This window comes from Anoplophora glabripennis, unplaced genomic scaffold (assembly GCF_000390285.2).
Source record: "Anoplophora glabripennis isolate ALB-LARVAE unplaced genomic scaffold, Agla_2.0 scaffold1151, whole genome shotgun sequence".
Taxonomy (NCBI): domain Eukaryota; kingdom Metazoa; phylum Arthropoda; class Insecta; order Coleoptera; family Cerambycidae; genus Anoplophora; species Anoplophora glabripennis.
In genome coordinates this window covers 64,555-83,762 of record NW_019417227.1, presented here as the reverse complement: position 1 = coordinate 83,762, position 19,208 = coordinate 64,555, and the positions used below count along the sequence as shown (strand labels likewise).

The window sequence follows — 19,208 nt, the reverse complement described above, 5'->3', positions numbered from 1 at the left end:
TGGTGTGGAAATGGTATCTGATCTCCAAGAGAGTAGTTGAACAAAAAAATATATATACATATAATATATATGTTATATATACTATATATATATAAGTTATATATACTATATATATAAATTATATATGTATATACATATATCCACACAAATAACAAATATTTTTATGTATCAATGACTTATTTAAATTATGCTAAATAAAATTTTACAGCATGGTTGAAAAATGAAAACTATCGATATCTTTAAAACAGGATCAGCTAGGATTTTAAACCAAGCATGTTTTTAATGTATAATCAATATCAAATACGATGACGTTGGCCGATTTTATCGTCATTTTCAAGCAACCTATCGTTGCTTCAAGCCTGGTGTGATATCTCTTCACTGTACTACTCATAAAAGTGTTCTTCAGGGTGTGAGACAACTGACAACACATTTTAAGTAAGGAAATAAAAGCATATTTACACGACTGTTGAACATACAGATAAACGCGTACGGTGTTATAAACATACCCACACCCAGCAGAATGCTTTTAGGATACTATTTATACATGAATTAATAAGAATTATTGAGTAGTTTTATAAATCAATTGGACAAAATAGGAAAGGTACATGTTTTGATATTTTATACTATCTGTCATCTTTTCATGCCGAACAATAATTGAAGAAATCCTTCGTATTTCAACATTTCTATAGTTTGGATGTTGTCGAAAAGAGGGCGATAGTCACAGTTGTCGTTCTAAGGTATTTTTTGCCGAACCAGAGTCGAACTAACTTCGATATATTTGAGTTGTATTTGCGCAGATTTTAGATAATATAAAACAATATGATGGCAATGCTTGTTTAAATGGGAATATTAAGCTTTGCATGTAAAATAATCGTAATAATAAAACTGTTATTCCGAGTTCTTATGAATACTATTAAATAGTAGTAAGTACCAGAGCTGGGTAATTACTTGTAATTTAAAAATAGTTACAATTACAAATTACTTTTTAAAAAAAGGAACTAATTACAATTACAAAGTATATTCTTTAAAAAAGGAATTATATTAATTTAATTACAGTTACATGGAAAATGGATTTAGCAATTACTTTTCTAATTACTTTTATGATAAAGTAAATTATAGTGACCAAACAGAGAAAAAGGAAAAAGTTAAGTTAAAAATTTAAATTAAAAGTGTTGTGTAATATTGCGTTTTATTATTTATTAGAATTGATACTAAAATGAAAAGATTATTCTTATTCATTTTCTGATATAGAATTTTTATATTTTTATTCCTAATCTAATAATTTAAACTAGTTCAGTTCATACTATAATTTTATATTATTGGTCAGGTAATTAATTCAACCCGATGCTCTTTTTTTTGGTTGTTAGTACATTTGCAAAATATAGAATACAGTAGTTTTGGGTAGACTGGAAAGCAATAATTATTATTAAAAAAATTACGAATCGAACAAGTACGAGTGAAAGGCTGAGTAACCGAACCAGAAGTTTTCTCAACTCAAAATAAGAGCAGTAACACATAGATACATAATATATATTTTTATAAAACTTGATGCTATAGAAAACATATTTTTACTTCGTTTTTTTTCTAAATTAATAATAATTATAATAAAATAAAATATACTCTGTTAATTCTGAGGTTAATTCACCAAATCACTTTTTATTGTTCACGCGGCACAAGGCTTTCCTCAAATTAAATAATAGAAGTCTGCAAGTCTGTACGCAATTACGCAATACGCATGATCTTAAAAGTAACTATAATTATTAGAAAAAGTAATTGTCATTGGAAAAAGTATTTGTACTTATAGAAATAATTTGTAATTCGATAGTTCAAATAATATAATTACAAATTACAATTCCTATAACAGTTTTACTGCAATTACAATTCCAAATTACTTTAATAAAAAAAGTACTTAAATACAATTACAATTACAGGAAAAAAAAGGGAATTGTAATTGCTAATTACTTTTCACCAGGAATTACCCAGCTCTGGTAAGTACGTTAAAAAATTATAATTCTGACAATTAATAATTAGTCTAATAGTAAAAGAGCTATAAACACAAATAAATTATAGTACTTAATACACATATTTTGATAATAGTCCAGATAATATAATCGATAATATAATTACTAGAGAAGAAAGAATTAGGCAAATCCATTCGGTATCAGTCAGACTGTCTAAACTAAAATGGAACGTGATAATTAAAATTTCCTACAGTGGCAGTTTTTTTTAGAAGCGGGGGAGTCAGTGCCTCCCTAAGATTTCTGTAAGATATTTTTCACAATTTGATTTTTGTGTTTTACTAGTTATTAGATCCAGTATAATTTTAGAAACCATAATTCTGAATACATAATTTTGTATGTAATAATTACTGTTGCTTGTTGAAGAGTGTCTTCATGTTATTATTACATTTTTCTTGAGAAGCAAGCCAAATGAGTTCCCCTAAGATCTCTTAAAAATATTTTTTACAATTTAATTTTTCTGATCGTGTTTTATTAGTTTTTAAATGAAATGTTTATAATTAGCCTCTGTTTAAAAAGTGATTGATTTATGTAGATACTTTACAATTTACAACACATTTTAAAGCAAATGATTCGTTCTCGCATCGTCACGATGAAATAGGTACGGTCACATATTACTAACAATATGTGGTACGGTGGAATACGGAAAGTGCAGGTGTACAGTACAACTCGCCGGCATGCCTCTGATAAAGTGTTTTTAGATGTGTTTAAATAAAGGGCATGTTTTTATGACAGAATAGGTACCTACTTATCATTAATGTAGGTCAAGGAGAAACTGGAGGCAAATACGCTGTGAACAAATGAAATGATGACTTACTAATTAACAATATTTTGTAAATTTGATTATACCAGTTAGATTTTTTTAGTTATTTTTGGTTTTACTATAACTGTGCTTAATTATATGCCTAATTAATAACGATTGTATACCATCAGTACTTCGTACTTTTTTGGCGGCAGATTAACGAGCGTGCGTTGTATACTAATATTGCTTAACATTAAGTAACATTTTTGATAAAATATTAAATCAAATGTAGAGTTTTCTTATATAAAGGGTGTCTCAAAATTAGTGTCCAATAATTTACCACTTTATTATATTGCGAAAAATAAGAATATTTTTTCAAATAAACATGGGTCGAGATGTTTCCTAAGGGAGCTACACCCTCTAAATAGGGCCTCAAAAAAATATTTTTTTTTTAATATTATCGAAACGGGTTGAAGGAAAATTATGAATTTTGATACCATGAACGCTCTTAAAAGTCGAAATAGATCATAAAATTTTTCAAAAATTTTAATCGGCTCAATTGGGGGGAGGGGTCGTCGGCTAAAATTTGCCCCAATTTTTTTAAACAAATTTTACCCCCCGATTCCCCCCCCCCCTTGCTCGGGACGGCCCATAACAAACTTTTCTAAGCACTTTTCACGTTGTTTATTACAATGTATGTTGATATGGAGACATATGAAAATTCATAATGGTACATGTGCCCATTTTAGTCATTCAAGACAAATTTTTCGAATTTTATTAAAGTAATGTAGAGCGTAGATCCCTTAGGAAGCATCGACCCATGTTTATTTGAAAACATATTCTTATTTTTGGCTATATAATCAAGTTATAAATTATTGGACACTAATTATGAGACACCCTGTATATAAGAAAGCTCTACATTTGATTTAATATTTTATCAAAAATGTAAATTAAAATGTTAAGCAATACAACGTATGTTCGTTAATCTTCCGCCACGTTTTTTTGAATACCACGAAAATAACAAACTTTATTAGTCCGTCATGCAGGTTTACTAAAATAAACAATGTTTAGAAAAAAAATACACACGCTTATGCTGGAAGTATGGCTTTCTTAATGGTATGTTTTAATTTATTTTAGATAGATGATTAAGTATAAGTTAAAAAATGGAGCATGACAAGTTTATAGACACGCCATTAGAAAAGAATGAAATGAGTATACACTTCCGATTAAAACAAAGTGCCGCTCAAAACGGCAAAATTTTCATATATTTTTATTTCAAAGTGTATAATGTTTAGTTTTCTTATTACTGAATGTTAAGTTTCAATAAAATATATGTTTGCTTATATTTATTTTCTTACAAATCTATTTACAGAGCCACTAAACATGCGTGGAATATATTAAATCGAATAATATATTATTCTCCGTCCCCTGCGCGTTTGCAAGCCTGAACCCATCTCGCTTGCACTCACAGACCGCTACGATGTTTACGGCGGAACCCTTTTATTGGCTGTAATTAAGAAACGCTACCGACTTTTTTGTCCGTCATTTCACTTTTGTGGTCAAATTGTATTCCTAAAGCCGAATTTCATAGTCTGCAGGTGGTACAAATCAAGTTTTTGAAAAAAAAAAAAAAACGACCACGTGCTCTTTGTATTGGTACAATTTTGAAATAAATATGAAATGAATAATGAACTACAATTAATAAATTATGAAAATATTTACCAGAGGATCTGATAAACTATTTTGTTTTTTTTTTATTTCTATTTTTCTCCTATTTTGTTTCCCAATAGGTTCAGGGTATTTAATGCTACATTAATTATAATTTATAACATATTTTATCTATATATTTTTAAGAAAAATAATGAAATCTTTCTGTACATTTTAATTGTCTGGAATATAGTTGCATTGTTATTTAAAATAATTAAAACTGTCTTTACCACAATGTTTCCATACTTCCAACATAATGATAATCATAAATATTTCACAAATATGTCTGTTAAATGAAATTAAAATATATAGAACATTAAGGGTATGAAATGAGCATCTAATTATTATTTTGCATTCGACATGCCCAGAAATAAAGAATCTGGGGAAGTTTTTGTCAAAAAAGTTGTTTGGTATAGTGTTTACCAAGATAGTTGAAACCACAAAACATATAATATAAGAAGGTCGTATTCATAATATCAAAATCGAAACACCACTGACATTAAAGTACAACAAGTGGCTCCCTCACTGTCTGGCCGGCCAAAAAAATTGAACTAAAGATAGCCGAGACGATAATGATGATTACTTTATAATCTACCGCAGGTAAAACAGATGCCAATTTGTGCGGGCTTTTGAAAATACATTCTAAGAGTCGTATATGACACTATACTAAAATTAGAACTAATTTCAGTAATTAATTAAGAACTTTTTAATCTTGCATAGTATCATACACAAATTGCAACAAAAATGTTGCAGTTTCTGTATGATACTATGCAAGATTAAAAAGTTCTTAATTACTGAAATTAGTTATAATTTTAGCATAGTGTCATTCGACTCTAATACCTTTTAATATTTAAAAATATATACGATATTACGATTTATAATGATAAAATCGTATTATACTCGTTTAAATAAACTTAAAAAAATGCAAAATTTATAAAACAGTATTTAGCAATTTTAATGTGGTTATTAGTGTTGCATACAAACAAACAATTCTATTCACAAACTCTATATTTTCTGTTAAACCTGTTTTCTAAACACACAAATAATGGAAAGTTGACGGATAAAAAACAATCTTTTAACAATAAGAATGTTTAGACATTATAAATAAATAATAAATATTTTTCTTTTATGTATAAACAAACATAACACTTTTCTCTATATTTAATAGGAAAACTTGTTCAATTTAATATTTACTTACTTTTTTGCCAAAACTTCCAATATTTTTCTCATACTTACTACAAATACATAATATAACCAAAAAAAAACGTCATGCTAAACAAACGTGAGTCGTGAATTTCAGTGTGGAGAAGTTAGTACAAAATTTAAACACTAGATTTTACATAGTGAAAAAACTTGTAACAAACTTAAAGTTACTTCCTTTTCCTCACCCTGTTCTTCGTGTGTCTGGACAAGCTCCATCCCCTCCCTGTTGCGAATCTGACAATGCTAGTTGCACAGTCATGGTTGAAACCGTATAAAAACTAAAAGTCGGCATCTCTTTCCGGGTACAATAAAGAGATGCCGACTTTTAGTTTTTATACGGTTTCAACTATCTTCGTAAACACTATAATAAATGTTTAAATTTTTGATAGTATCAAGTATAGTATTCCTCTGTTTCCACATAGAATATTTTATTAAAACACTATTATATTATTTTTTGTTTTTTTGTGCAAATATTAAAATTATCTGACAATTCTTGTTCATTGCATATTTTCCCTAATGCGGCTCTGGACGATAATAGGCTTGCCAATATCCTGAGAATATATAGTTACCGATTAAAGAAATCTTTACGTCGATTTTGCTGTGGTATTACGAAGTTGTTCTAGTTTGGCATTACGCTAGTAGAGACCGCCACTTCCTGGATGGATTTTCTTCTATCTATCAGGTGCTATCGCTGTCTTACCAAAAGTGCGATTTCTTGTCTATAAAATGGCGCCCTTAAGTATACGCATTGCGTAGGCTGAATTTCACGCAATACATCCCGATAAACCTTTTCCAAATCCGGAGTATTTAAGAACTAACTTAGTAAAACTGAAAACAACTGGTAGGATCTGCAAAAGGCTGAAAATCATCTTCGCAATTGAATTAAAACGTTATTTTTATACACATTCAAATATAGCAGCTTTCAAATAACACAATGACAATACAATAATGATAGCTCCTTTCAAACACAATTTTTGTTTAATATCCAAGGCCAACTATTGCTGTTTTAGCTTCTTTTAGTTCCTGCTGACTGCAGATTATTTTCGTTGGATTTGCTGATTGTTCGAAAACGGCTACTTCAATAAGGAAATGTGACATAACATTTTTTATTTAGAATTTGAAGGTTTGTCAAATTATGTTAAAAAAATATGGTGTTGCCATTTAAAAAAATATCGTTTTTGTGGCTACTGCAAAAATCTGGCAACACCGGAAAGAATTTGTAAATTTTTCTTAATCAACTTATTTCTTACAACTTTGCATTTGGAAGTACTAGTCTATCACTTCAAATAAAAAAGTTGGCCTGTCAGGTTTTAAAAAAATAGCACTGTATAATAAACTCCGATAATATTACGCTGATCTTCATTTTCAACCTTTGCCAAAACGAAAATGTTTTTGAACATTTATTGAAATTTTTTAACGAATATTCAGTTGGCGTTTTTGTTATTCATATGCATTTTTAAGAATTAATTTGTCATAATAAAATTAAAATTGCAATGTTTTAATTTTGAGGTAACAACTTATTGAGTTATGTAAGACCAAGTAATGGTAATAGTTAATAATAATAAATGTTTTATTGTAACGCGTGGTGGTAATAGTTTAAATAACTAAATGGATTTCACAGGGTTTAACGACACTTACAGTGTACGATAATTCAATAAACAAAGAAGTCTAAATAAAAAATTTAGATAAATTTAGAACGAACACACGAAGATGAATTTTTCAAGACAAAACGTCTGAATCTGGTTCGGGTTGAGGCAATACAGTATTGGGGGTCATGAAGGCTTGCAAAAAATGTAATAAAATTTCTAGGGTCGTATTTAAAAAAATGAAGTTGATGATGGTCCTGGAAAGACGAAACGTTACACGCAAAAATTGATTATGCCATTAGATAGAGGGCAAAAAGTGGCCATGAGAAAGTGGTCTTCTTTTTTCAATATCTAGACCGATCGAAATAAGTCATTTAGAGGGGAAAAAAAAGAAAATTGTTACCTGGACTTTTATAAGTGGAAATGGCAAAGGGACTTATAATAAACGAAAAAAAAAAATAAATGTGAGCAAGGGTGGCGGAGGGTTCATTTGGGGGGTTGAAAAGTTGTGAAAAATTGTAACATTGGGGTTTCTGGCGAAATCTGACGCCAAACAAAAAAAAACAAATACAAAAGTTGTAGATCATACAAAAAACTTTTGTGGAGGTCACTTTTTCAGATAACTTCAAAACCGAAAAAAATGCGAAACAGGCTTTTCCGATTTTTCGTTTTTTATTTCTCATTTCCGTAAAAATAATTTAATTTTGACGAAACTTGGTGAAAGTATACCTTTCTGTATCTTAAATAACCTCAAATTTTTTTAGATAAAAAAATCAAGAAGTTTCCGAGATATTCATTTTTTCCGGTCTGAAACACTTTTTATTCAAAGAAAAATTCTACTTAGTCATCATCTAACAGTTCTGCCGGTGATAAATTTTTTTGTTTTGACATACTTCTTGGTGAAATAAAAAATAACTTGCAACAATGAATTTTTCAGTAATTGTTGATTAAATTTAAAAAAAATCAATAACTGACTACAATATTCAATTGTACGGAAAAAATACAAAAAAATGTCACTATTTGACCCAAAACTTTATTTTTGTACAGTATTGCTATAAACCAGTCGAATAGTGAATAAATAAAATAAATAATAATTTTTTTCCGTAGGACCGATGTGCTTTTTTTTTTTTAAATTTTGTTGAATTCATAGATATACAGTGTGTCCAAGATAAGGATGGGATAGCATTAGGAGCTAGGAAACGGTAAAAGATACGGTGGCTAAGATTAGAAAAAAGTTGTCTTTTTTTATACCTAAAGACGTGTTGACGGGATCAGTGTTCGTTGGAGAGTTTCTGTGTGTGGAGTCGGTCGTAAGTATATGAGTACGCATCTCTGGTCGCCGGCGCCAGCCCGCCGTAGACCCTTCCTGGAAGGTTGGTACGTCCGGCGGCGCTCTTGACGGAGCTAATGCTTAAAAATGGGTCACTTGCGACATGTGTATCCACTGTCGTCATGGTCGTTCCTCCGCTACGGGGAGCACTGCTCGTGACTCTCCCTCATCCTGGGATTTCCTAGGGAATCCCAGGAACGGAGTTTCCTCCAAAGATATGGTGGAAGCCAAAAATTCTTGCTCGAGAACAGTAATGTCTTCTGGCAAGGTCGCAGCACATGGAACGATTCGTTCTACGTGCGACATTTCCGGAGCTCCTCTCTCCATCGTCACAGTACCAGAAGTCTAAACAGTCTGAATACATACAATAATCAACGTTAAACTTGTATATTAAAGCAAAATACAAATTGTTTAATAACCTGGTGTCTATTTCCGCGCACAAACCTTTTTTGAAATCATTTCCAACATTTTTTGACTGACGGCTTTTTTCTGCCAAGAAGTCAAAACCCTCTTATCATTAAATCTCGCCTGTTTGGCATTTTTTTTTTTAAGGAAAAAAGCCAACATCCTGCGACACCACACACTCCCCCTGCCAGTATGGATGCCATCACGGTACTTGCAGCCGGTCAGGGAAACGAACCCTTCTACCGGACCTAGTGGTAATTGCCTTGGGTGTGGTTGGCACGGATAATGGGGAAGAAATTGATGGAAGGCTATTGTCTTCGTCCCTGGTAGCTGTCGCGGCATTCAGACAATACGCAGGTTTTACTGTCTATGGACACTTTAACTTGGCGATCACGCACTAGCACCGTGAACGTTTTGTCGTCGCGTTTGATCACTGTAAACGGACCATCATATGGGTTATGTAGATGAGTTTTAACGCCGTCCGCACGCACAAAAACATGTGTCGCTGTTGCCAAGTCTTTAAAAACGAATGGCGTCTTGTTGCCATAGCGTTTAACTGCGGCTGGACCTAAGCTTTCCATATGACTTCTGAGGTCCTTAACAAAATTCGCTTCGGTGCTGAGCTCTTCGTTTGTCCCGCGGGAATGAAGAAATTCTCCGGGTAGGCGTAGATGTTGTCCGTACACCATCTCGGCCGGGGTAGCTTGAATGTCTTCTTTCCATGCTGCACGTATTCCTAATAGCACAGTGGGAAGAATGCTAGTCCATCGATCGTTTTGGTGACATTTTATTGCTGCTTTTAATTGGCGGTGAAAATGCTCTACCATGCCATTTGCTGCTGGGTGATATGCGGTGGTTTGGAGATGAGTCGTACCTAGTAAACTATTCAGGCGTCTGAATAGGTGCGATTCTAACTGTCGACCCTGATCCGTCGTTATTCGTAGGGGTGATCCAAATCTGCATATCCAATTCGCATATAAAGCGCGAGCTACAGTTTCTGCCTCCAGGTTTTCTAGCAGGATTGCTTCTGGTCACCTGGTGAAACGGTCTACGCAGGTTAAGCAGTAGCGGTAGCCCTCGGATGGCGGCATCACGACGATATCCACGTGGATATGTTCGAATCTCGTTGACGAAGGTTGAAATGAATCTGTCGGAGAAGTCACGTGTCGCGTCACTTTTGCGCGTTGACATTCGACGCAGCAACGTGCCCATCGTCTGCTATCACGCTTTATTGATGGCCAGATGAAACGTTGCGCAAGGAGCTTGACTGTAGCGATAATACCGGGATGCGAAAGATGATGCACCGAGTCGAACACTATCCTACGAAATGGCGTGGTGATAAACGGCCGGGCCATGTCCGTAGATACGTCACAAAATACAGTCGCGTTCGTGTCGGATATTTTGATACGCTTTCCGTACTCCTTAATTTCGTCGTCGTTTTGTTGCGATGCTGCGAGTGCCTCATAGTCAAAAGTCGCGCGTATCTTGTTTACCCTGGACAAAGCATCCGCTACGTTTTCGCGACCAGCCATGTGACGAATGTGTCGTAAACTGGCTAATGAAGTCTAGATAGCGGAATTGTCGCGGTGTACACTGACTCGACTTTTTCACAAAGGCAAACGTAAGAGGCTTATGGTCGGTGTAAATCGCGAATGTTCTTGTCTGCTTCGTAAATCGCAAGAAGCTCGCAGTCGTAAGCAGCGTATTTGCACTGAGCTGAGTTGTTTTTTCGAAAAATACCCTAGCGGTTTCCAATCGTTCTCAACTTTTTGTTGCACTATGGCATCAATTGCAAAGTTAGAAGCGTCACACACTAGAGCAATATGCGTATTTTCACAGGGTTTCGCGAGTAGAGCTGCCTGTGCTAAGCTCTCTTTAGCCGCCTCGAAAGCACTTTTCGCGTTTTGTGTCCAATTTATGGGTGCTTTCCCTTTAACATCGCCTTTAAGCAAACAAGGTGTTGTTTCGATGTAGTACCTGGTTTGGTATTGTACAGCCGCAGGAGCTGCAGGACGCGTAATGTCCGAATACTGCTCGAGTAGGCGATGAAACACGGATTCCCCGGAAATCGTCCTGACTGAGGGTGTCGCAGAATGCGCGAGTTGGCCTGGAGACGCAACTTGCGTTGTTTCGTCAAACAATCTTTTATTGCGCACGTTCACCAGTAGTCCATAAAAAGATAAAAAGTCTGCACCAATTATCGGTTTAGAGACATCTGCGACGACAAATTGCCAAGTAAAACAACGACGCAACCGGAGGTTTAATGTCATTGTCACTGTGCCGTACGTAGCAATTGAGGTACCATTTGCGCGGAAAGTTCATACGTCGATTTTAATCGCGACGATTTCACTAGCGCACGCGGATATACACAAAGATCAGCACCCGTATCGACGAGAAACTGGACCTTGGAGTACATATCCGTAACGTATAAAAGGAGCGGAATCGGGCATGGGTCGTTGTTCGCCATCATCGACTGTCCGTCTCGTTTCCCGGACGATACGTGCACGGAGCGCGTCACACGCGAGCGCGGTCACCAAGACGTTGGTGAGATACCAGCACTGACCACTGTCACGGCTTCGCGATCGGTCTTGCGAACGCGATCTGGGTGTTCTCGTCGTCGGTCGCCGCGGTTCACTCTTCGCGAATAGCTTCGCCATTGCCTGCGACATCTCCACTAACTGTTGCTCGATGCGATTCAGTATGTCGTCTTTTGAACGGGTATGATTTTCGACGTAGTTTCCTTGTTTGAGGCTCATGTTGCTTGCTGCGTTACGCGAACTAAAAACCACTCTAACTGCACAAAATCGCGTATTTTCACTGAAAAGATCACGTCGGTTGAAAGATCACGTCGGGTGAAAAATCACAGGGTGAAAAGGTCACGTCAGTTGACAAATCACGTCGGTGTCACCACTTGAGAGTTGCTTTCGATGTACAGCAAGAATAAAACGCTCTCTCAACGGTAATAATAAAGTATTTTATTGAAAACTAAGTTGCATAGAAAAAGACCTGCTGACGGGACGAGTGTTCGTTGTGTAGAGTCGGTCGTAGGTATATGAGTACGCATCTCTGGTCGCCGGCGCCAGCTCGCCGTAGACCCAGGAAGGTTGGTGCATCCGGTGGCGCTCTTGACGTAATGCTTAAAAATGGGTCACTTGCGACATGTGTACCCACACTAACAATATGCCGTTTATAAAGTTTTAAAATTCCTTGTAGTTCCGAAGCACAGTATACTAATCAATCAGTAGGGAAAGTTACGTTTCCCGCGTCTTCCATATTTCCACCATTTTGTTAGCGACTGACAGTTATTACCTAACCTCACTTATACCTTCTTATATCTCAACTTTATGTATTAAAAACCTTATTTTATGATGTCGAGTAGTTGTTTAGTTTAGTTATCTTGTTCTTGTGTATTTTATTAGTGATTATTTATTTATAAGTAGTGCTATACTTACCCAGTAAATAGTTAATAATGAAATAAAAATTATAGTACTTACATTTTAAAATGTTTAGAAAATAAATACGCTTTCGTAAGTTTTTGAGCAAAATTTATAAATTTCAGACCGATATAATCTAATCTAAATTATTTCTGCTGGAATTCAAATAACTAAACCTGTATTTAACCAAAAAATGTAAACTTCTCTTAATAAAAAAAACCTCAATTTACGTGTAACACTACTACATAGCTAACAATCTCTTTATTACCTTGGGTTACAATAATTAATCAGAAATTAATGTATAATAATTAAAAGTATTAAAACCAGGAAAAAGAACAGGTTATGTTTACTATACTACTGGAGGTAGCATGCCATTGCGAAAACTGTGGCTGAGAGACAGACAGTATCTCAGATATGCTGTCTCACTCTAGCACGCCGCGATTGGTTGGAGCATTCATTTCCAACCAATCGCGGCGTGCTAGAGTGACACAGCATGTACTGAGGTACTGTCTGTCTCTCTCGCACACTCAGCCACAATTTTCGTAATTCTTAGCGACTTTTCCTAGGTTGGGGGTATTTAAAAATTGCCATACGGAATTCATTCATAAATCATTTAAGATTCCATACTGATTGATTAGTATACTGTGTTCCGAAGATATCCGGAAAAAACCTAAATTTTGCAAAATTGTCTTAATTTTTTCTGGCTATTTGAAAACGAATTTTAAAATAAATTGCATATTTACAATGCTACTTTTTTCGCTCTATACAATGGCGTCAACATTTTTACTATCCGATGTTTCGTCTTCGAGGGGCCATCATCGGGTTATTTTTTTAATTACGTCGCTGCTATTTTTATGACAAAATCTAGTCATTTTTAATTCTGAATTAGACGATATTACTATTGTAATCGCTTAAAAAGTTTTTAGCTTGTTTTAGCTATTATAAATTTGTATTATTTTTTTATTAGGTACAACTTAATTACGGAATTATTTAAATTATGGATAAAAATTGTAGAATATTTTGTGCTAAATTGACTTTTATACTGTTATGACTTAATCCAATATATATTTTGAAAGCGTTCGGAGCCGGACTCAGGAAAAATTTTAAATGATAGCTAAAAACCTACAATAGTAATATCTAATTCAGAATTAAAAATGACTAGATTTTGTCATAAAAATAGCAGCCACATTAATTAAAATTAATCTGATGTAGGCACCTCGAAGACGAAATAGGTAACTTTACAAGGTACGCTCAATCGTGAGCGACTGGAGCGCCCCACTCCGATCACACGCGAAAGCTTGTTAGTGTAAATGTATATAATCGCGCGGTTCTTAGACGTGTCAAATCCTGCATTACTTCGCCAGTTGTTTTCATGCGGAAATTTCACGTAGGGTAAAGATTCTTTCGATTTTCACGCGATCTTGTGGAGTTTACTCTTAAAAGGTGATAAGTACTTTTTTAAATTTTTTAATATAAACATAGCTACCTAGGATTCGCATATTTGTAAGCGTTTTTGTATTTTTTTTATAGACTATGGCAGATGCACGATATTGGTCAAAAGAAACAATTACAAATTTTATTGAACTATATAAATCCTATCCATGTTTATGGAAGATTAAATCTAAAGAAAAAAAAGCCACTTTTAATTTTCTTTTTTTGTTTATAATTTGCTCCATTTCAGAACAAACCGTCTATAAAACTGTTGAAATTTTTAACACTCCACGAGCCACGACTATCGCGCGAGAAACTTGACACTTTTCAATTTACACTAGCCGTGTTATCATGTCACATCGTGAGCGATTGGAACGGGACGCTCCAGTCGGTCACTATTGAGCGTAAGTGTAAAGGTACCCAATGTCCGATTGCAAAAATGTTGACGGCATTGGATAAAGCGAAAAAAGTGGCAATGTAAATATGCAATTTATTTTAAAATTCGTTTTCAAATAAAGCCAGAAAAAAAATATTACGATTTTGCAAAACTTCGGGTTTCGCGTTAACAGTAGACTTTGCAGTTGATACTTTGTATTGCTGAAATCTCAAATCATCCAGAGATAATTTATCATTTGTGCATTTGTAATTCGACTTGGATGTTTATAGCAATATTGTACAAAAAAGTTTTTGGTCAAACAATGAGACAATTTTTTTTATATTTTTCCGTAGAAATGAATGGTGTAATCAGCTTTTGAATGTTTTTTAATTTAAACAAATTATCAACAATTCCTGGAAAATTTATTGTTGCAAGTCATGTTTTATTTCTTTGCATTTTTGAGCATGTTTTTGAACTGTGATTACAGATTTTTTTGTCAAAACGAAAAAAATGATTACCGGCAGAACTGTGTACGATGATTTTTTTAAGTAGAATTTTTATTTGAAGTGTTTCAGACCGGAATTAATATATCGAAAACTCCTTGATTTTTTTTTATCTAAAAAAATTGTGGTTATGTAAGACACAGAAAGGTATACTTTCACCAAGTTTTGTTAAAATTAAAAATTATTTTTGCGGAAATGGGAATGAAAAATAAAAAATCAGAAAAAAGCTGTTTTTCGCATTATTCTCGGAAATTTTGGGATTATCTTAAAAAGTGACGTCTACAAAAGTTGCAAATTTTTGTATAATCTACAACTTTTGTATTTGATACTTTTTTGTTTGACGTCAATTTTCACCAGAAATCCCAATGATACAATTTTTCACAACTTTTCAACCCCCCGAATCAACCCTCCACCACCCCTGCTCACGCGTTTATTCTTTTTAGGTTTATTATAAGCCCTTTTACCATTTCCACTTATAAAAGTCCAGGTAACATTTTTTTTTTTCTCCAAGTGTAATTTGGTTGGACTAATCATCTCGAACAAGGCTAAAATGAAACAAAAACGAATTTCCAAAATTTCGTTTTTTTTTTCAAATATTTCGAAAACTAATCATGTTAGCTTTGATTTTTTAGAGGCATAATGTTGGTCCCCTGATTACGCAACTTTGTCCCCATTTAAGCTACTTTGTAGCTCTTACCGTTTCCGAAGTCCCTGTAGTGAGAAGCGAATTTGTAACAGCCTGTATAATTATTCCAGTCGAAAACATATGTAGTAATAATTAATATTAAATATATTTTTCGTGATCTACTGCAATATAATAGCAATTTGAAACAAAATTTTAAAGGATTTCTTTGCAAAACGAACAGTATAGATGTTCTGTCACAATCTTCAATTTGACAAGGCGACATATCACTATCACACACTGATAGTTATCATATGGATTCTCGGTTTGCACATTTTACTTTTTTCTCATCAATCCACATTCTATTTCATACGCATTTTATATTGCTTTTCAGTCATTACTTTTCCTTTGTATCTTGGATGTTTATTCATGTTTACGGAATACGTGCAAAGCAGTTGACAGTAATGACAGTTGACCCAACTTTTACCACCAAGCCATGGCAATGGCAATGTTGCCAGATTTCATCCATAATTTTACAAGCTCTTAATGAATAAGTAAGACACTTATTCAAATAAAAAGTTAATTGCCGTGCATTAAACACGAAAAATATATGCAAGCTAATATGTGTTGTATAAATTTCATTCATATATATTATATTTAGTTCGCTCCAATTAGTTTATGTAAGGTTGGTACTACAACGAAACTACCCTGTATAAGCATAGGCTTCCCTCTCGCACCGCCTGCCCCCGCAAGAGATGTATCGAACCTCCTTAAAATAAGACTTCTTTCTATAGACGGATCAATTTTTATGAAGAAAGCATAAAGTTCCACGTATACGGGAACCGTGAATAAGGACCTTTGACTGTATTTGCTATGTGTCATATAGGTACATATATGTTATATGCTGTACTTGTTAATCCAAATAAAAATTTATTTTATTTAGTTCTCTTTTTTCTATAATTTATTTATTTCATTTCATTTCATTTCACATGTGGGTACACAATAGAAATTTAAACTGTTACGAAAATATTAATTTTTAATCTAGTTCTTGTATTTCAGAGAATATATTCTAAGAAAATATAAGTACATATTTGGTATCATCTTGAAGTTAATAACATGTGCTGTATATTAAAGTTACATTTTATTTCCTTAAATGGCTGTATAAGTGTCTAACTGTCTGGACATTTGTCCAATTCTAAAATGTTCGGACATTTGCCAACACTAGTTTTTTATTTAATTTTTGCTGATGTCACTGTCGTTGACAGTTTACACTTCCGCAATTTTTGTCCATTAAAAAAATAAAGGAGGTTGAAATTGACAGATCTAGGCAAAAAGCAAATAGAAAAATAGAAATGTAAATTGTACCATAAGTACACACAAAGTTGCCTTTAATGACCGGTAAGTGCGCCATCTATACTTTTCATCTTGACTTAGATTTGAGTGTAATCCCAACATTTTTTCTAGACTTGACTTTTCATTTCGATATTACTATAATGTCAACTTATTTGGGAGTAAGTAGTATAATTCAAATGAAAAATATTGGGATTGTAAATTTTGATTTCGGCATGTTCATTTCCATTTTCATTTTGTAATTTCTGGTTAGGTAAAAATAAATTTATATATTACTGTGGCAAAATACCAACATAAAAATAATTATTATGTAACAATAAAATTCTAAAAGGATTTTACGATTATAAAGATATCCCTGTTTTACTAATGCATGCAAGATGAGATAAACTTTTTCAAAGAGATCCTAATCTACGAAACTCAAGGTAATATCCCTAGAATATGATTTCTTTTACTGATTTCTGCAACTATTTTTTTTTTTTTTGGCAAAAACATCTTTTGATATCCAAGATAAACCAACTAAGAAATTATGATAAAATAAATAAAATAAAAACATGATAAACGTATGTACCTTTTGCTGTATCCAGATTTCTGTAAGAAGTATTCCTCATCGTCAGAAGGAATATTGTGTCGCTTGGATTTCTTCTCTTTATTCAATTCCTTCTTTATTGCATCACGTAATTTTTTATGATCATCCAATTCATTCAGTTCGAAACCACTTTTACGTTTAAGCTTATCTTTCTTCTTTCTTTTTTTACTCTCTTTTTTGTTTTTTTTCTCTTTCTTTTTCTTTTTCTTTTTTTCTTCAGTTTTTCCCTTTTTCCACTTAGCACTTTCCTCTAAAAATTTTCTTACCTTTTCTTCATAGTCTGAATCTCCTTTAGTTTCTGCAAGGAAAGCTCGAACTTTTGCCTCATAATCCATCTCTAAACTCTTGGCTTTTTCAGGTTGTTCAAAATTAAAGTCAAATGAAGGTACTGCTGGTTTATTAAAGTTGTAGTTTGTCGTTGGTGTATCCTGCGACTGATCCATCATAGCCATGCGCTTGCTTAAGGGACTTAAAGAATTTTCTCGTTTTTCACGTCTATGAGATCTAGATCGATGCTTCTTCCTTTTTTTAAAATCTGAATCTGCCGAAGAAGAACTAGAATCAGAACTAGTGCTTGACGAACTACTTGAACTTTCACCACTTCCAGAAGAACTTGAAGAAGAACTTGAACTAGAATGTCTTCTATTTTTCCGTTTTTTGGACTTTTTCTTCTTCTTTTTTTCTTTTTTTTCTTCTTCTTCAGTCTTTAATAGCTGCTTTAAAGCATCATTAACATCTGATGTCTTTGTTGAAACTGTTAAATTTGGAAGCAATAATTCTGCTGGTTCAATTAAATTTTTTGAGGTCTGCGACTTATTTTTTAAAAATTCTAATGAATTTTGAGCTTCCTCGTGATAAGGTATTATACTTAAACAGCTTTGATAAGCTTTGCGTGCTTCCTCAATTTTATTTTCTTCCTCATAGCTGCGTCCAAGAGCTACAAGAGTTTCTCCCATATACTTACGAGCATTAGCATGATTAGGATTTAATTTTAAAGCAGTTTCAAAATCCTCAATTGCTTTTTGAAAATTTCCACTATTGGCATATAAAGCACCTCTTGCTACAAGACCTTCGACATTTTTTGGATCAATATTTAATGCTTTATTCAAACACTGAAATGCTTCCACATGTTTTCCAGCTTTAAAGTGATCAATACCATCAGCAACATTACGGTAGGCCCATTTACTTGCTTGAACTTGTCTTAATTCATTAGCATATTCATTTTCTGGAAATCTTCCTCTGTAACAAGAACCATTATTTAATAATTATGTAGAAAAATCTTTTAGGGTTGCAGCTTTTGGAAATGTTTATTTCCTTTTTCAAGACATTAACATAAGATTAGTTTAAAAAGAGGCTTTGTAACACATAATAAAAACATATAAAACATCCAATATACAGGGTGGTCCGAATTTTATGCAGGGAACTTCGAGGGCAGATAAATCTCTTTAAAATAATAGGTGTTTGCCTTATATAGGTCTGGAACCGCCTCGTTTTAGAGATACAGGGTGTTGAAGTTGTTAAAAAAAATATAAATATATCTATGAAATCTATTAACCGATTTCAATAAAATTTGGTACAGATAATGGATGACAGTAGGCCTTGCATTCCTTAAAATATGAGCTCTAAAGGATCGACCAGTGGTGTACAACTGGACAGGGTCACCCCCATTTTTATAAAAAAAAACCTACGCCACTGTATTTTTTACAAGCTATTGTAACGTATTTTTATTCTAATGTACAAATACGTAAAAAAGGTAACTTGAATTTTTTCCCTAAAGTTCACCGTTCTCAAGTTATTAATACCAAAACAATTCCCTTGTTGCAGATACTTCTAACCATAATATTACAAGAATATTTATGTTTATGCTTAAAAGTAAGTGCAATTTGTAAGCATATCAATAAAATTCTTTACACTC

At 33.4% G+C, this 19,208-nt stretch overlaps 1 protein-coding gene across 1 annotated transcript in view; it reads right to left on the bottom strand.

Moving 5' to 3' along the window:
• LOC108915012 (tetratricopeptide repeat protein 14 homolog) overlaps positions 1 to 19,208 on the bottom strand; it is a gene marked incomplete at its 5' end in the record, with an annotated part of 100,068 nt that overhangs the window by 19,542 nt on the left and 61,318 nt on the right. Inside the window, 1 exon segment of the mRNA XM_018720959.1 lies at positions 17,276 to 18,532. Within this exon segment, the coding sequence (XP_018576475.1) occupies positions 17,276 to 18,532 (1,257 nt within the window).